The 13,431-nt window shown below is 38.0% G+C and overlaps 1 protein-coding gene across 3 annotated transcripts in view; it reads right to left on the bottom strand.

The window, feature by feature from the left end:
• ankrd52b (ankyrin repeat domain 52b) overlaps nt 1-13,431 on the bottom strand; it is a 30,063-nt gene that overhangs the window by 9,021 nt on the left and 7,611 nt on the right. For 2 of the 3 annotated variants that reach the window (XM_084394846.1, XM_084394847.1), the window contains exons 6-20: nt 12,815-12,902; nt 12,583-12,725; nt 11,008-11,220; nt 10,843-10,921; nt 9,801-9,915; nt 7,851-7,933; nt 7,620-7,683; nt 7,447-7,515; nt 6,926-7,066; nt 5,495-5,554; nt 5,292-5,403; nt 3,725-3,796; nt 3,196-3,397; nt 2,438-2,525; nt 418-535 (exon numbers count right to left, since the gene is read on the bottom strand). In XM_084394846.1, coding sequence (XP_084250972.1) covers nt 418-535; nt 2,438-2,525; nt 3,196-3,397; nt 3,725-3,796; nt 5,292-5,403; nt 5,495-5,554; nt 6,926-7,066; nt 7,447-7,515; nt 7,620-7,683; nt 7,851-7,933; nt 9,801-9,915; nt 10,843-10,921; nt 11,008-11,220; nt 12,583-12,725; nt 12,815-12,902 — 1,647 coding nt within the window. Of the gene's footprint in view, nt 1-417; nt 536-2,437; nt 2,526-3,195; nt 3,398-3,724; nt 3,797-5,291; nt 5,404-5,494; nt 5,558-6,925; nt 7,067-7,446; nt 7,516-7,619; nt 7,684-7,850; nt 7,934-9,800; nt 9,916-10,842; nt 10,922-11,007; nt 11,221-12,582; nt 12,726-12,814; nt 12,903-13,431 lie in introns of all 3 variants that reach the window. The other variant, XM_084394845.1, reaches the window with a different exon arrangement.

The raw sequence follows: 13,431 nt of genomic DNA, 5'->3' as shown, positions 1-13,431 counted from the left end.
AATCTGGCATTAATTTGATCTCAAACAGATTCATTAAACAAAGTTATTACTCCACCATGTGTGTGACATCATTAACCAGCGTGGTTGAACAACAAATTTGCGAGAGTACGGTTTCAGGAAACAGTCATGACTAGCTAGTTGATTTCTTCAACGATGTACTACGGTAGTTAATCAGCGAGTTACGTCGTTAAACGGGAAATGCATGCCAGAGCGTTAGTGACACACACACTGGGAAGAGAGGAGCTGCAACAATGTCAAATTTGTGAAAAATAAGGGTTTTTTGAACATTCAAGCATGAAGAACATTCTAGTAGAGCCCAAAAACAACATCAATACTATGATATTTCCAAATTCCAGCCCGATAACGTGAAATATTCAGATACACAAACCAAACACATGCATGCATACATAAACTTACTGCGCGATGTAAAGCAGTGCGGCTTCTTCTGTCTCGAGTGTCTGGTTTACTTCCTCTCTCAAGCAGCATGTGGACACAGTCAACGTGACCGCCCAGTGTAGCCAACATCAGTGGAGTCCTACAGATACCACCAAACTATGCTTACAATAGCAATACTTTAAACAATGCAAAAAAGGAAACAGAGAGAGAGAGAAAGAGAAAGATGGGGGGAAACAATATAATTTTAATATATTGACAATATTAATGTGTCTAAATTCCCACCACTTTCTGATCAGGCATATTATCAAACTTTGTCATCATAGAGAAGAATGAGCTTGAATGTGCAATGCAGTATTTACAGCACTGTAATTGTAATTTGGGTCACTTCATTTCATTTGGGTACTTAACCGTATGACACAATTTACTTATTTTGTACATACTTACTGGTGCATTGTAATTACATGTAACCCTCTATGTTATGCATTTTATTACATGAAATAGCTTTAAACAAATTAAAAAAAAGCTTTTTACGTAGGGGTACTTTTCTATTTAAATGCATATTTCTTTTAGAAATTGATAGATTTTTATACTTGGAACACAAGCAAACCAAAAATCAATAGATCCCTATCATTTGCCTAACTCGTCCTTACTCTCATCACATGGAAGAGCTAACTCTGCACTCTTCCTATTGCCCTTTCTGTAAAATATTGCTGTATTAATTTCCTGAAAAGAAGAAATCATTTTGTTATTTATACATAAATACAACTACACTACAATAAACACTAAACAAATCATATTGTTGATGTTACTATCTATATAGTAGTAGGAAGCATGGATAGTTTCTCAATTTACAGTAAAACTATATTAGACAAAGTTGATTTGTGAAGAAAAATATCTAATTTACTTATCAAAGATGCTGCAAAACTCCCCCTTAAGAAGAGATGTTTAGAAATGAGGTTAATAGAGCAACTGGCTTTAAGCCTAGCTGCACTACTTCCTGAACTTCAGCCAGCTCCTTTGTTTCCTGTCTGCCATTATTGGACAAACTGATTAATCCAGGTGTGTCTGACCTCAGTAGTCACAACAACAATAATCAGACACACCTGGATTAATCACTTTGTCCAATAATGGCAGACAGGAAACAAAGGAGCTGGCTGAAGTTCAGGAAGTAGTGCAGCTAGGCATAAAGCCCATTTCTGGAGCACTTCAACAGGTGCTTTCTCTCTTCCGTGAGAGAGTGACAGTGGGAAAGATAGTTTTGGAGGGACATTCAAATGTCATGTGACTTAAAAACAGCACATCATTGGCTACCTTAAGGCCTGCCCTTTTAATTCCCATAGTGCAAAATATTGTATTTTTTTCTGAATAACAAGGAAATGAGTTGAAATTCATTGTTGCCATATGGCAACTCCGTTCCATAAAGGGTTAAAGTACTTGCATTTAATTAACATTTGTAGTTACACTGTTAACTGTACCAGTCACTGTAACCCAACCCTAACCCCAAAACCTAACTCTAACCCATTCTTATTGAGAGGAACACGCCAGAGTTTGACACTGTGGGTGACAAGTTCCCCAAGACAGACCAGCAAAAGCCTTTCAAGTGCATACAAAGACTGAGTCTATGAAAATAACACTGAACTGTGGTCTTGAAGAGGAAGAGGAGCAATGGCTGAGGAAGATGAATCAACCCACTAACACTCTGAGCTGTTTCAGCAGAAATATGTGGCAAATGAACTGCTGAGGTAAAAATGTTGACCTTCTGGTGGTGCCACAGTCCAAGTTGGATGTTGTGGACTTTCTCAGACTTCGCATGGAAACACAGCTTGAATTTAGTGACTGCTGTGCTTTTTGTTTGCGCCGAAACATGGCTGCATTAAATGGGGTATAGTGAGAAAGAGGCCGCTGATATACAGAACTATTTAGGCAATTTTCTATTGAACTTGTGAACAGCCTTGACAGACTCTCTGCTGAATTTTAAAACATGTAAATGCATTGTATAATCATATTATATCATTGACATGAATGTTGAAATGGCACTTACTGTCCATGTATGTCCATGACGTCAATCATGTCTGTTTTTTCAGCTCTTTTCAACAGCATGAGCAGGCAGTCAGTTTGGCCATTGGAAGCTATGAAAATAAATCAATAGATTAAATATAGTTATACTTCAGGGCTGTTGAATGCTTGAATCTGATTGGTTGACGAACGCTCTAAGGTGTGCAAATATGTTAAGGGAAACGCAACATATTTGTTGATTTTATGAGGGAAAATAAAATCTTTTTATTTCTTAAAGAGAAACTTTAAAGCTACATGACGCTGGTGCCGAACACAGTTGAGAGACACACAGACTCAGGTAATTCACGCACGCTTTCTCTTTCTCTCTTATCACTGCATTAATAACTACATTAGTCTGCTATCAATGCGTAAGAAATTAGTCCCACACACTAGGTCGTTTTAAGGACAAAAACCTGACAAATGTCTTGAAATACATCATCTGAACAATGTCTTGAGGTGAGGTAACCAAAGTATAAGCGGAATAATTGACTCCAGCCTGTTGAATTATTTAGAAAAATAATGCACACCCGAGGTGTAACTCCGTTTCTCTATCGTTGCCGCATTACCACCTCAGGTGTGCATTATTTTTGTAATAATTTAACGGCCCGTCATCAATTATTCCTTACTTAATGTTTTTTTGTACAAATGTATCGTTTGAACCTATCCCACCACAGCAATTATTTAGGCCTAAATCAACTTAAACCAAGCATTGAACGAATTCTTCACGTTAATATGCGTACACACCTGAAGCATGTAGGGGTGTCCACCTGTGGATGTTCTCCCTGATGGCGTATGAGGCGCCCTGAAGCAGCAGCAGCTCCACACAGGGGTCGTGACCTCTCAGAGCCGCCAAATACACAGCCGTATGACCCCTCGAATCTTGCAAGTCCACATTCACCAGAGTTTCAGAGAGCACCTGAAGAGCTTCAGTGTGACCGTTATACGCCTGACAGAAATTGACCAGGGCAACATTCATAACTTAACAGGCAATGGGGATCATTTTTGCAAATAATGGCAACTTTCAAATGAGGTTTTGCCAAACTTACCTTTTCTAGTTAAAAAACAAATACACTTGTAGCAGTTATATGAATTTCACATTCAAATTGTAATACTGACTTCATTAGAGAGAGAGAGAGAGAGAGAGAGAGAGAGAGAGAGAGAGAGAGAGAGAGAGAGAGAGAGAGAGAGAGAGAGAGAGAGAGAGAGAGAGAGAGAGAGAGAGAGAGAGAGAGAGAGAGAAGGAAAGAGACAAGACTAGAGACTGAATACTCACCGCCAAGTGTAAAGGGCTCACAGGAATGCAACTCTCCAGATCTTCCACACATTTGAAAGACATTTCTATTAGCTAATAAAAAAAAATATATACAAAGCTAGTTCACTCAAAGTGCCATACGAGATAAAAGTAAAGAATGGTCTACACGTACTTTATGCAATAATAACAGTAAATTATGCATAATTACATGCAACTAACCCTCAAACAAACCCTAACCCTATATGTTTTTCTAATTAATATTACTCAGTACTTAAATAATTATACTGTAACAAAGACACCTTCAAATAAAGTTTAACTTAACGCTATTCTACATACTGTATAAGGTACCACAACATTTCCTCAAAAAGTATTTTGGGTGCTTAATTGACTATTTGTGAATGTTAATGCATTATATAACAAAATACTGAAAGTGACATCAGCAAACAAATAATGCTAGAGATTTTCTCAGAACGAACTTTAAAATGCCAAACAAGTCAAGCCAGTCAGTTCTCCTCAAGTTTGACAACAACGCATCTCAATATTTTTGGTATTTAAAGAAACAATGTTGACTTTCAACATTTCAACACCATATCTAATTTTATCATTTCAAACCTAGCAAATTTTTTTGTGAAACGGTTAGCCTGAAAAAGTGTTTGCGCCATATTTATTTAAAATAAATGCCGCTGAATATTTAAATCTATTATCTAAATGCATGTTTAGTTTATTTGTTATATTTATGCAATGCCATTCAATGGCTTATGTGTACAAATATAAACAACTGAATTATATTACTATGAATATAACTCAGTTGTTTATATTCAGTTGTTAGTATATATATTTTGATACGAGTAATATAATTCAGTTGTTTTCCACTAGACAGAATTAGCAGGAGTAAAAACATCAAACTAAATCCAACTGAAATACAGATTCTACTCACATGTCCCATAATATATGACATGATATGAGTGTTGGCAAATCTTTTGGTTTTCTTAAAGGAGAACTCTGGTCAATTTTAACATTGAGCTCATTTTTTTGTAAATTTGGAGTGCTGTCAGTACAGAGAACAACGACAAAAATCGGTGTTGCCTACACCTTGTTATCCTCTTTTAAAAATTTACACCCTGTTGACTTCAATGGGGCAAGTTTTAAACCTGCATTTAGCCTCTTAACATCCTTGATGTGTCATTACAAGTGCCCAGCCATGTTAGATGATTCCTTCAGAGTGAACACGGTGAATCTGACTGCAGTAGATGTGAAAGATATGAATAAAAGTGATGTTAATTCAGCCAGCGCACATACCTGTATTTGCATCCTGTTTTCGGTCGAAGTCCACAGTAGTCGACTGCCAAGTTCACGCAAACGTTTAGTTACCTATGATCACGCACGCGCGTGAACTCGACAATCGACTACTGTGGACTTCGACCGAAAATTTAAGTCAACAGGGTGCAAATTTTAAGAAGAGGATAACACGGTGTAGGCCACACCGATTTTTGTCGTTGTTCTCTGTACTGACAGCACTCCAAATTTACAAAAAAATTAGCTCAATGTTAAAATTGACCGGAGTTCTCCTTTAACATTTGTGATTTACCAATTTTAGGTTGTGTTTGTCGCCACGGGCCGCTGCGTAGTGGACTGGACTGAAGCCTTTACTGTCACGCAGCGTTGGATCAGCGCCGCTATGCAAAAGAAACTCCAAACACCTGTACAAACACACAACACATAAAGGGTCAGGTAGTATTAAGCTTATTTACAGTCAGTCATTTTAGTTTCAAATCCAAATGGGTGCTTTACCACAGAGCCTCCTCATCACTATCACTGCTGGGTTCTTTGTCAGGACAGTTCTGCTCAAATCTACTGGGAGAAAACAAAGGTAAGTCATTTCTGAAATTAGTCGAATAAATAAATATCAATTGCTATTGGTATAGGTATATATAAAACTCACACACGTTCATTTATACAACAACAGCGTTTTGGGTGGCTGAAAACGCAAACTTTTGAAAACAGTCTCCGTGTAAACAACAAAAACACAAATCTCTGAAAATGATGACATCCTGCACATGTGTATTACTTGTTCAATCTATAGTGTTTCATCACCATCTAATGGCCTTGGCAGCAGAATACGGCGTTTGTAGTCCTTTTCGCGGATCCGTGTGAATGGGGATCGTTTTGACAATGGTGTCGCCTACGCGAGGTCCTATACCCTTAAATAGGACCTCGAACAAGGTAATTAATGATACACATCTGATACAAAAGAACTCATAATGACAGAAACCATGACAACCAAGGAGAGGCGGGAAAATGAACAAAGGGAGATAGAAACTGGTGAATGCAAACTTAAAGGGTAACTCTCGCCAAAATGCAACCTAGGCTCTTTTTGTTAATCTACCCGAGGCAAACTTTCGTTTAAAAGCATAATTAGAATGGAAACGCCACTTTTAAGTTTGACCGTATTTTCGTTTTAGGTTAAAGTGCCTTTTGAATGGGAGTGCTTGGGGCACGACTATGATAGCATCAGAAATGACTATTTTTAAAACACTAATGCGGCTCGACACAACATGAAACTGTGCTGGAAGTATCACCAGGAGCTCTACACATGAACTCCAGCATTGACAACATTGTTTGTGTACACAGAGTTTACTAAAAAGAAAGATTTTGAAAAAACTCACTGTGTTTCCGTCCGCCGGCATTTTGACAGTCAAAAATAGTCGATCTCCGAATGCAACGTAACAGGGAGGAGAGTAATTAGATCAGAGCTTATTAGTTCCATATAAATTCATGGATAATTTGTTGTTTTCTCGTTAGTGAAAATCAATATTGACCTTGATCAGTAGAGCCCCTGGTGATACTTCCAGCAAAGTTTCATGTTGTGTCGAGCCTTCTTAGTGTTTTAAAAATTTAGTTTTTGATGCTATCATAGAAGTGCCCCATTCACTCCCATTCAAAAGGCAATTTGACCGAAAACGAAAATACGGTCAAACTTAAAAGTGGCGTTTCCATTTTAATTATGCTTTTAAACGAAAGTTTGCCTCGGGTAGATTAACAAAAAGAGCCTAGGTTGCATTTTGGCGAGAGTTACCCTGTAAAGTGATAACTAAACATAATGGTGACAGTATGGAGTGTAGATTAATGTGACAAAAATTTAAGCATTTTAGCATAAGACTGCAAGGCAACATAACAAAAAGTGAAAAAATGCAAGGGTCAGGGGTGTTATAAGAGTTAAACCTGTGTAAGGTTTGGGCAGCAGCTGCGTAGTGCAGAGGACTGCATCCATTCACATCCAGTTCATTAACATCAGCTCCAGCTTTCACCAGAGCCACTGTGCACAGATACGAGCCATTCACTGATGTGTAGTGCAATGGAGACCTGCAAATAATTAAATGAGAAAATCTGCAATCTTTCTAATTTATGACATTGACCATTTTAAAAAGATCATATTCCCTGGTTTGTATTCAAGTACATAATCACTCTAAAATATACTTAAACCATGCTGGGATAATGCCAATCAACAGGTTTTGAACATGCCAATTTTAGTGCATGTAGCCATTACAAAAATATAATTTGTAATGGTATAATTAACAGAAGCATTTTCACTAGTGGTTGCATACTTGTGAATATAATAATAATACTACATTTTATTTATTTGGCGCCTTTCTGGACACTCAAGGTCGCCTAATATGTACACAAGATTCACAATGTGAATGTATAATAGAATTATTATTATTATTTACAAATAAAGATTTTACCTTCCTAAGTTGTCCTTTTTACTCAAATCAGCACCACTGTTCAACAGCAATTTAAGACATTCAACATTTCTGTCAGTGAACAAATTGAAAAAGGGGTGAATACCAAAATACTATATTAAAAATTACGACATACACACTATGAAAAACACATAAATGGTAACCGTATAGCGTACCCGCCTGAAGCAGCAATATGCAAACATGTCCTTCCCAGGCTGTCCAGTGTGTTTATGTCAAACCCTGTTTGTTAGACAAACATTCAATACTAGACAGTTGACATACATCTGGTTTAATATGAAAGCAATGGGATAATGATTATGCATTTACATAATTTTGGATTCAAGCATCTGCTAAATTAATAATGTAAATGTCCCCTACTAGACACTGTGTTTGCGTATGACTTTTACCTGAGGAGAGTAACTTTCGACAACAGTCTGAAAATCCGTAAAACACCGCCAAGTGCAATGGAGTCATCCCATCAATGCCTCGCCTGTACAGTTATTGTAAATGTTATTAGACGAGCATTTAAATACTTTTTAAACATATTCTCACGATAACCTGAAGATAAGACATGATTCCAACCATCACATTTGTGCTCTAGCTTAGTTGGGGACACTTAATAGTCAACAATATTATTGATTTGACTGCACTGACACTATTGGATGAGAACTGAACTGAGCTGGACGATGACATCACTGTTGTCTGCAGTGCTGCTTTATAGCCGAATTTAACTAATTTAATCATTGATGATCTTTACAAAGGAACTGAATCAACACTGACGTGTACAATGACTGCTTTACTCTCATTGTTGATCACGGTGAAGCTGCTTTAAAACAATCTGTACTGTGCAAAGCGCTATCGAAATAAAGGTGACTTGACTTTACAGTAGCCAATAATTACTTTAAAGGGGTCATAAAATGGTCCATGCACTTTTACAAGTTGATTGTACTGAAATGTGTGTTGGCAGTGCCTGTACACAACCATCATATAATGATAAAAATCCATCCAGTGTTTTTTTTTTTTTATCTCCTTATATGTTTTTCCCCGTCTCAAATCTAGCCGTCTGACTGTGTGACGTCACACTGTCGGACGCCCCTCCCACGATTGTTGATTGACAGCAGCGTTTCAACACAGACCCGCCCTGAGCGAGCTGTCATCATAGTCCGCGTGGTCATTGTTGATACGCTGGAGCAGAATGGCGGCTAAGTGATTGTGGTGTTCTGTTCTTGGGTGTAATAAGGAACACAGTCATTTTGATGTTCCTAAATCCGAACCGCTGAAGACGCAGTGGCTGAGTTTGGTTTTCGAAGGGAATATTCCCCACGATCAACAGCAATGCTTTCATGTTTGCGCGAATCATTTCTCACCAGACTGCTTTATAAAGGAGAGTCAGTATAAAGCTGGTTTTGCTAAGAAGCTGCTCCTGAAAAAAGGATCGGTACCAACTATTCGTGTTCCTGCTGCACCTCAAGAAGAAGTGAGTGTAACGTTTTATTAACCTTAATATTAATCTTTGCAAATCGCTTGCTGCACGCTTCACGATGAATGCGGCTGTTTACACTCAGGGTACATTACGGCATGTTTTCTATGTACAACGTTCTCAATATAATTAATAATCCCAAGTTTATAATGAACAACGCGTTATGGTTATTGTGTTATTATTACAAACGGTGTACGCACAGAAGAGAGGGGCGGGGTGAGCAAAGCTCATTATCATTTAAAGAAACATGCACTTAAACGGCGTGCTGAAAACAGAGCTGTTTTTGACCAGGTAAAATTAGTGTTTTCTTACAATACTAATGAGAATTTTTAATTAAAGTATATTACAAACTTTTCATTTAGACCCTAAAGAATCATAATAACTTGTACAAAAATGCCATTATATGACCCCCTTTAAATTCATTCCAAGTAATTCTATAGAAACGTTTACATTTTACAGTACTGAATAAAATACTGACCTAACCGTTAACTTTTTGAATCCACAACACATACATGCCAGCTAAATGGAATTCACGTTGATTTGACATTGATTTAAAGAAATCATGGGACATATTTTAGTCACTGGTGTTGGCGTATACTGTTGTTGGCAATTAGGCATTAGAAATACCAGCAATTTTAATATATTGACTTGTACCGTAATCCCTCCACCCCCTTTATGAAAAACACTCGGATAATGAATGTTGTAAAATGGTACGTTTTAAATATACTCCAGCCGTGATGTATCAAATTTTGGTCTGTCTTTGAGTTGTCAACCGCACCAGCTGCGTTTGGTTATTCCCAGGCGGGGAGATACGAACTCTAAAGTGTCTGTTCTACTCGAGTAGTCTGTGTGTTTATAATGGTGTGTGAAGACACACCTGGCCACATCTGCACCGTTATTCAAGAGTAAACCGATGAGCAACTCGTGACCATGTTTAGCAGCAGCGTGAAGAGGAGTATTACCACATTTATCAACACACTCCACCTCAGCACCTACAACAGAAAAACAAGAATTATATTACAAGATTGATCATTCTACATCCTACAAAGACCATTGTTAAGTTTGTCACAAATAAACCACAGGCCAGAAAGCATGATGGTCGTTTTTCTGTTGCTTTTCAGCAGCGCAAACTTTGGCAGGCAGGTGGTATAAGGGCAAGGGACATTCCCATTTTGGACACATTTTTTGATATTCCCCTGAAAGCAAGACACATGATCAACATGTCTGGTCTGTTTTCCAAGAAGAGAATGACTGTGAATTGTAAATGCATCTCTGCTGATCTGTCCTAGCATATAAATGGTCTAAAAGCAAACAGACATGGACCAAAAAGCACCAGAGTATGTGTTGACAAAATTTGCTTTCTTTGTGACTATTATTATGTACATAACTATAACCTTGTTAGCCAGCATATGCTGTGTTTTTTGGTGCAATTAGTTCCTCAGCATTTGCTTTGTTTTGAGTTTCCAGACAGAAGAAAATATATACAAAAAGCCAACACTGTATCAGAACGATTTAAATGTAACAATATTTACCTTAAAATTCACCAATCAAAATTCCTATTTTTTATGGAATATTGCAGTATTTATGATAAATGATTTATCTGTGAACATCATTTTTTTTTTTATTAATGTGCCTCGTAATCTTGAATCAGAATAACTTCCCCTCCCTCTTGCAGCATCTCTTCTTCTCTGATGACGAGGGCGGGGCAACCTGTCACTCACATGAGATCAGCCAATAGCAAACCACACCCATCCAATCAATTCCTCACAGACAAAAATCAAGCCCCGCCCTACATTTGTTCTTGTTACAGAAGCGTTTCACTCGAATATACAGTACGTCACATTAGGGAAGAAAAGACTGATTCGCAACTTCATGCTGACTTTACAGTCTTAAAGTTTATGGTTTGAGCTTGGCTTTACCATTCTGAATGAGTATCTGGGAACGAGTGAAGTGTCCCTGAGCGGCGGCCATATGCAAAGGACTCTTCCCATCTTTATTCTGAAATCAAAACAAGAAAGATCAGAAAAAAAAGAAAAAAAAAACTGTAACATCCATCTGCCGTTTTTGGGTTCATGTGTCCTGACCGTGATGTTAACGTCCGCCCCGTTATTGACCAGCAGCTCCAGACACAGGGCTCCGTCGCTGGAGACGGCAGACAGATGAAGCGCCGTGCAGCCTCGGGTGTTCGAATGGTTAACATTGGCACCACAGTTAACCAGCTGACTTGCTATAACCTCTTCCCCAGCATAACACACCATGTGGAGAGCACTGTTACCAGAACCATCTGCTTCATCAATCTAACACACCAAATGAGAGAGAAAACTAAAATCAAATTTTATTCTAATTAGTTTATCTAGCGCACAATTCATAAGTGCACATTATGTTGTCAGAACCATTTTTGCAGCTTACTGTAAAAAAGAATGATAATAATGAAATCACTTACTCACACGCAGTCATGTAATTACAAACCTGTATGGATTTCTTTCTTCTTTAGTAAGTTTTTGTTTTTTAATTCTTTAAAATATCTTCTTTTGCAGTTTAGTGGGAAAAAAAGACTTACGGGTTTGGAACAAGATTAGAGTAAGTAAATAACGACACAATATTTATTTTTAATTGGTTAACTATTCCTGTAATTAAATTTTGATTTCTCATGATATGACACCTTGAATAATATTTAACCCCAACAGAATAACCTTCTCTGCCATTTTGAAACAACTTCCTCCAGTGATGCAATTAAAATGCCTCTATTATGCTTCTTTAAAGATTCCTGGTTTTGTTTTGGCGTCTCCTACAACAGGTTTACATGCATCCAAGATCAAAAACTATTTAATTTTCTCATAATATTCACTGCAGCATCAAACGGTTCGATCAAGGATTCAGTCTCTCTAAACCCCGCCTTTCTGAGAGCTGCTCTGCTCTGATTGGTCAGATGACCCAGTCTGTTGTGATTGGTCGACCGTGTCAGAAAACAAACACTTATTAGCATATCTGAATTTCAGCTCCGGATCTTCCTCAGCTCTTGATACTCAGTGATACGAACAGTAACGATGGCGTCGGTTTTACCGTATCAATCTCATCAAAGTGGATTTGCTTTGTCAGCAGAAAACAGCGTCTTCTCCACATGAACAACACGAACCAAACTCTTCCAGTCTCACATACAACTACAGTGTTTGAGGCTCAAAGTAGATGTTGTTCATGGCAGCCAATGACATTATGCAAATCTGTTACAAACCTACGCAGATTCAGCAGGAAGTGAGACTGGAAATACTGACGACTTCACTTCTTTCTTTTAGGAGATAAAAACTCAATATATCTGCACTTTGATATTTGAAACTTTGCAGGCCATAAACAGCTACAGTATATTAAACACCTCATGAAAGGTAACATCACAAAAAGCATGATAGGGGCCCTTTAAAACTACATGGGCAGAAAACATTATTAACCAATAATATCATAACCTAACATGTTCCACTCCCTTCAAATCAATCTGAAATACTACACTGTATGGAAGTTAAAAGCATTGAAAATATGAATGTAATTTTAAAGAGAAAATATAGCAATTGTTCTAAAGTACGAGTAGAAGTTCAAAATGCCTTCAGACAAAACTAGTAGGTGTCACATGTAGAAATGCCCACTAATGTCTAGATATGATTCCTCACCTGTGCTCCATGTTTCAGGAGGTGTTTGACCACTTCAGTGTGTCCACTAAGAGCCGCTGCATGTAGAGGTGTAAATCCCTGCTTATCCCTGCAGGACACATCAGCACTGCGCGCTACTAAGAGCTCCACCACATCCAGATGCCCTGATCGGCAGATACAATCAGTCTCTGTAAGATAACACACTATTCTGAGCACTATATTAATACACATGCTTCTTCAGAGGACCAGATACCTTGATGAGCTGCCAGATGGATGGGCTGCCTGTCCTTTATGTCTCTGGCACTCAGGTTGGCCCCTTTGTTTAGAAGCATGGCCACTGTCTAAGGACATTATTGATTAGTTTTTAAGAAAAGTGTTACATAACATCCAAACCTCATCAGTAATGTTTAAAGTTCCCCTGTAGTCAATAATTGTATCCCTTAAAACTCATCTTTGATCACCAAAAATCCATATTTAAAAGTTTTTTCCTTGAAAAAATTCGTCATGCCTTAAAATAGCTTGAATGTAACTGTACACCCTTGCCTCCTATGAATATACAAATGAGCCCCGCCTCCACTCACTCACTCAGCTCAGAGATCCACTCGTTGACGATCACACGTTGATCTGATTGGTTACGAGGTACTAGTTTGTGACGTCAGAAACACCACCGATTTCAAACCATGTTTTTGATTTCTCCCATCTAGCGGTGAAATTGTATTTTGCATTCAAACGAATAGTGCTCTCTAGCGCCTCGCTTTTTCAAATGCGTGTTGCAACTACGGTAGCCGTTATGTACCATGAAGCTATGACAACATGTCTTTCAATAGCACTTCATCAAGTTTTCTTTCGGGTGATGAGGTTTCGCCGGTC

The sequence above is a fragment of the Rutilus rutilus genome, assembly GCF_951802725.1.
Source record: "Rutilus rutilus genome assembly, chromosome: 22".
Classification (NCBI taxonomy): domain Eukaryota; kingdom Metazoa; phylum Chordata; class Actinopteri; order Cypriniformes; family Leuciscidae; genus Rutilus; species Rutilus rutilus.
This window is presented reverse-complemented; position numbering and strand designations above follow the sequence as displayed.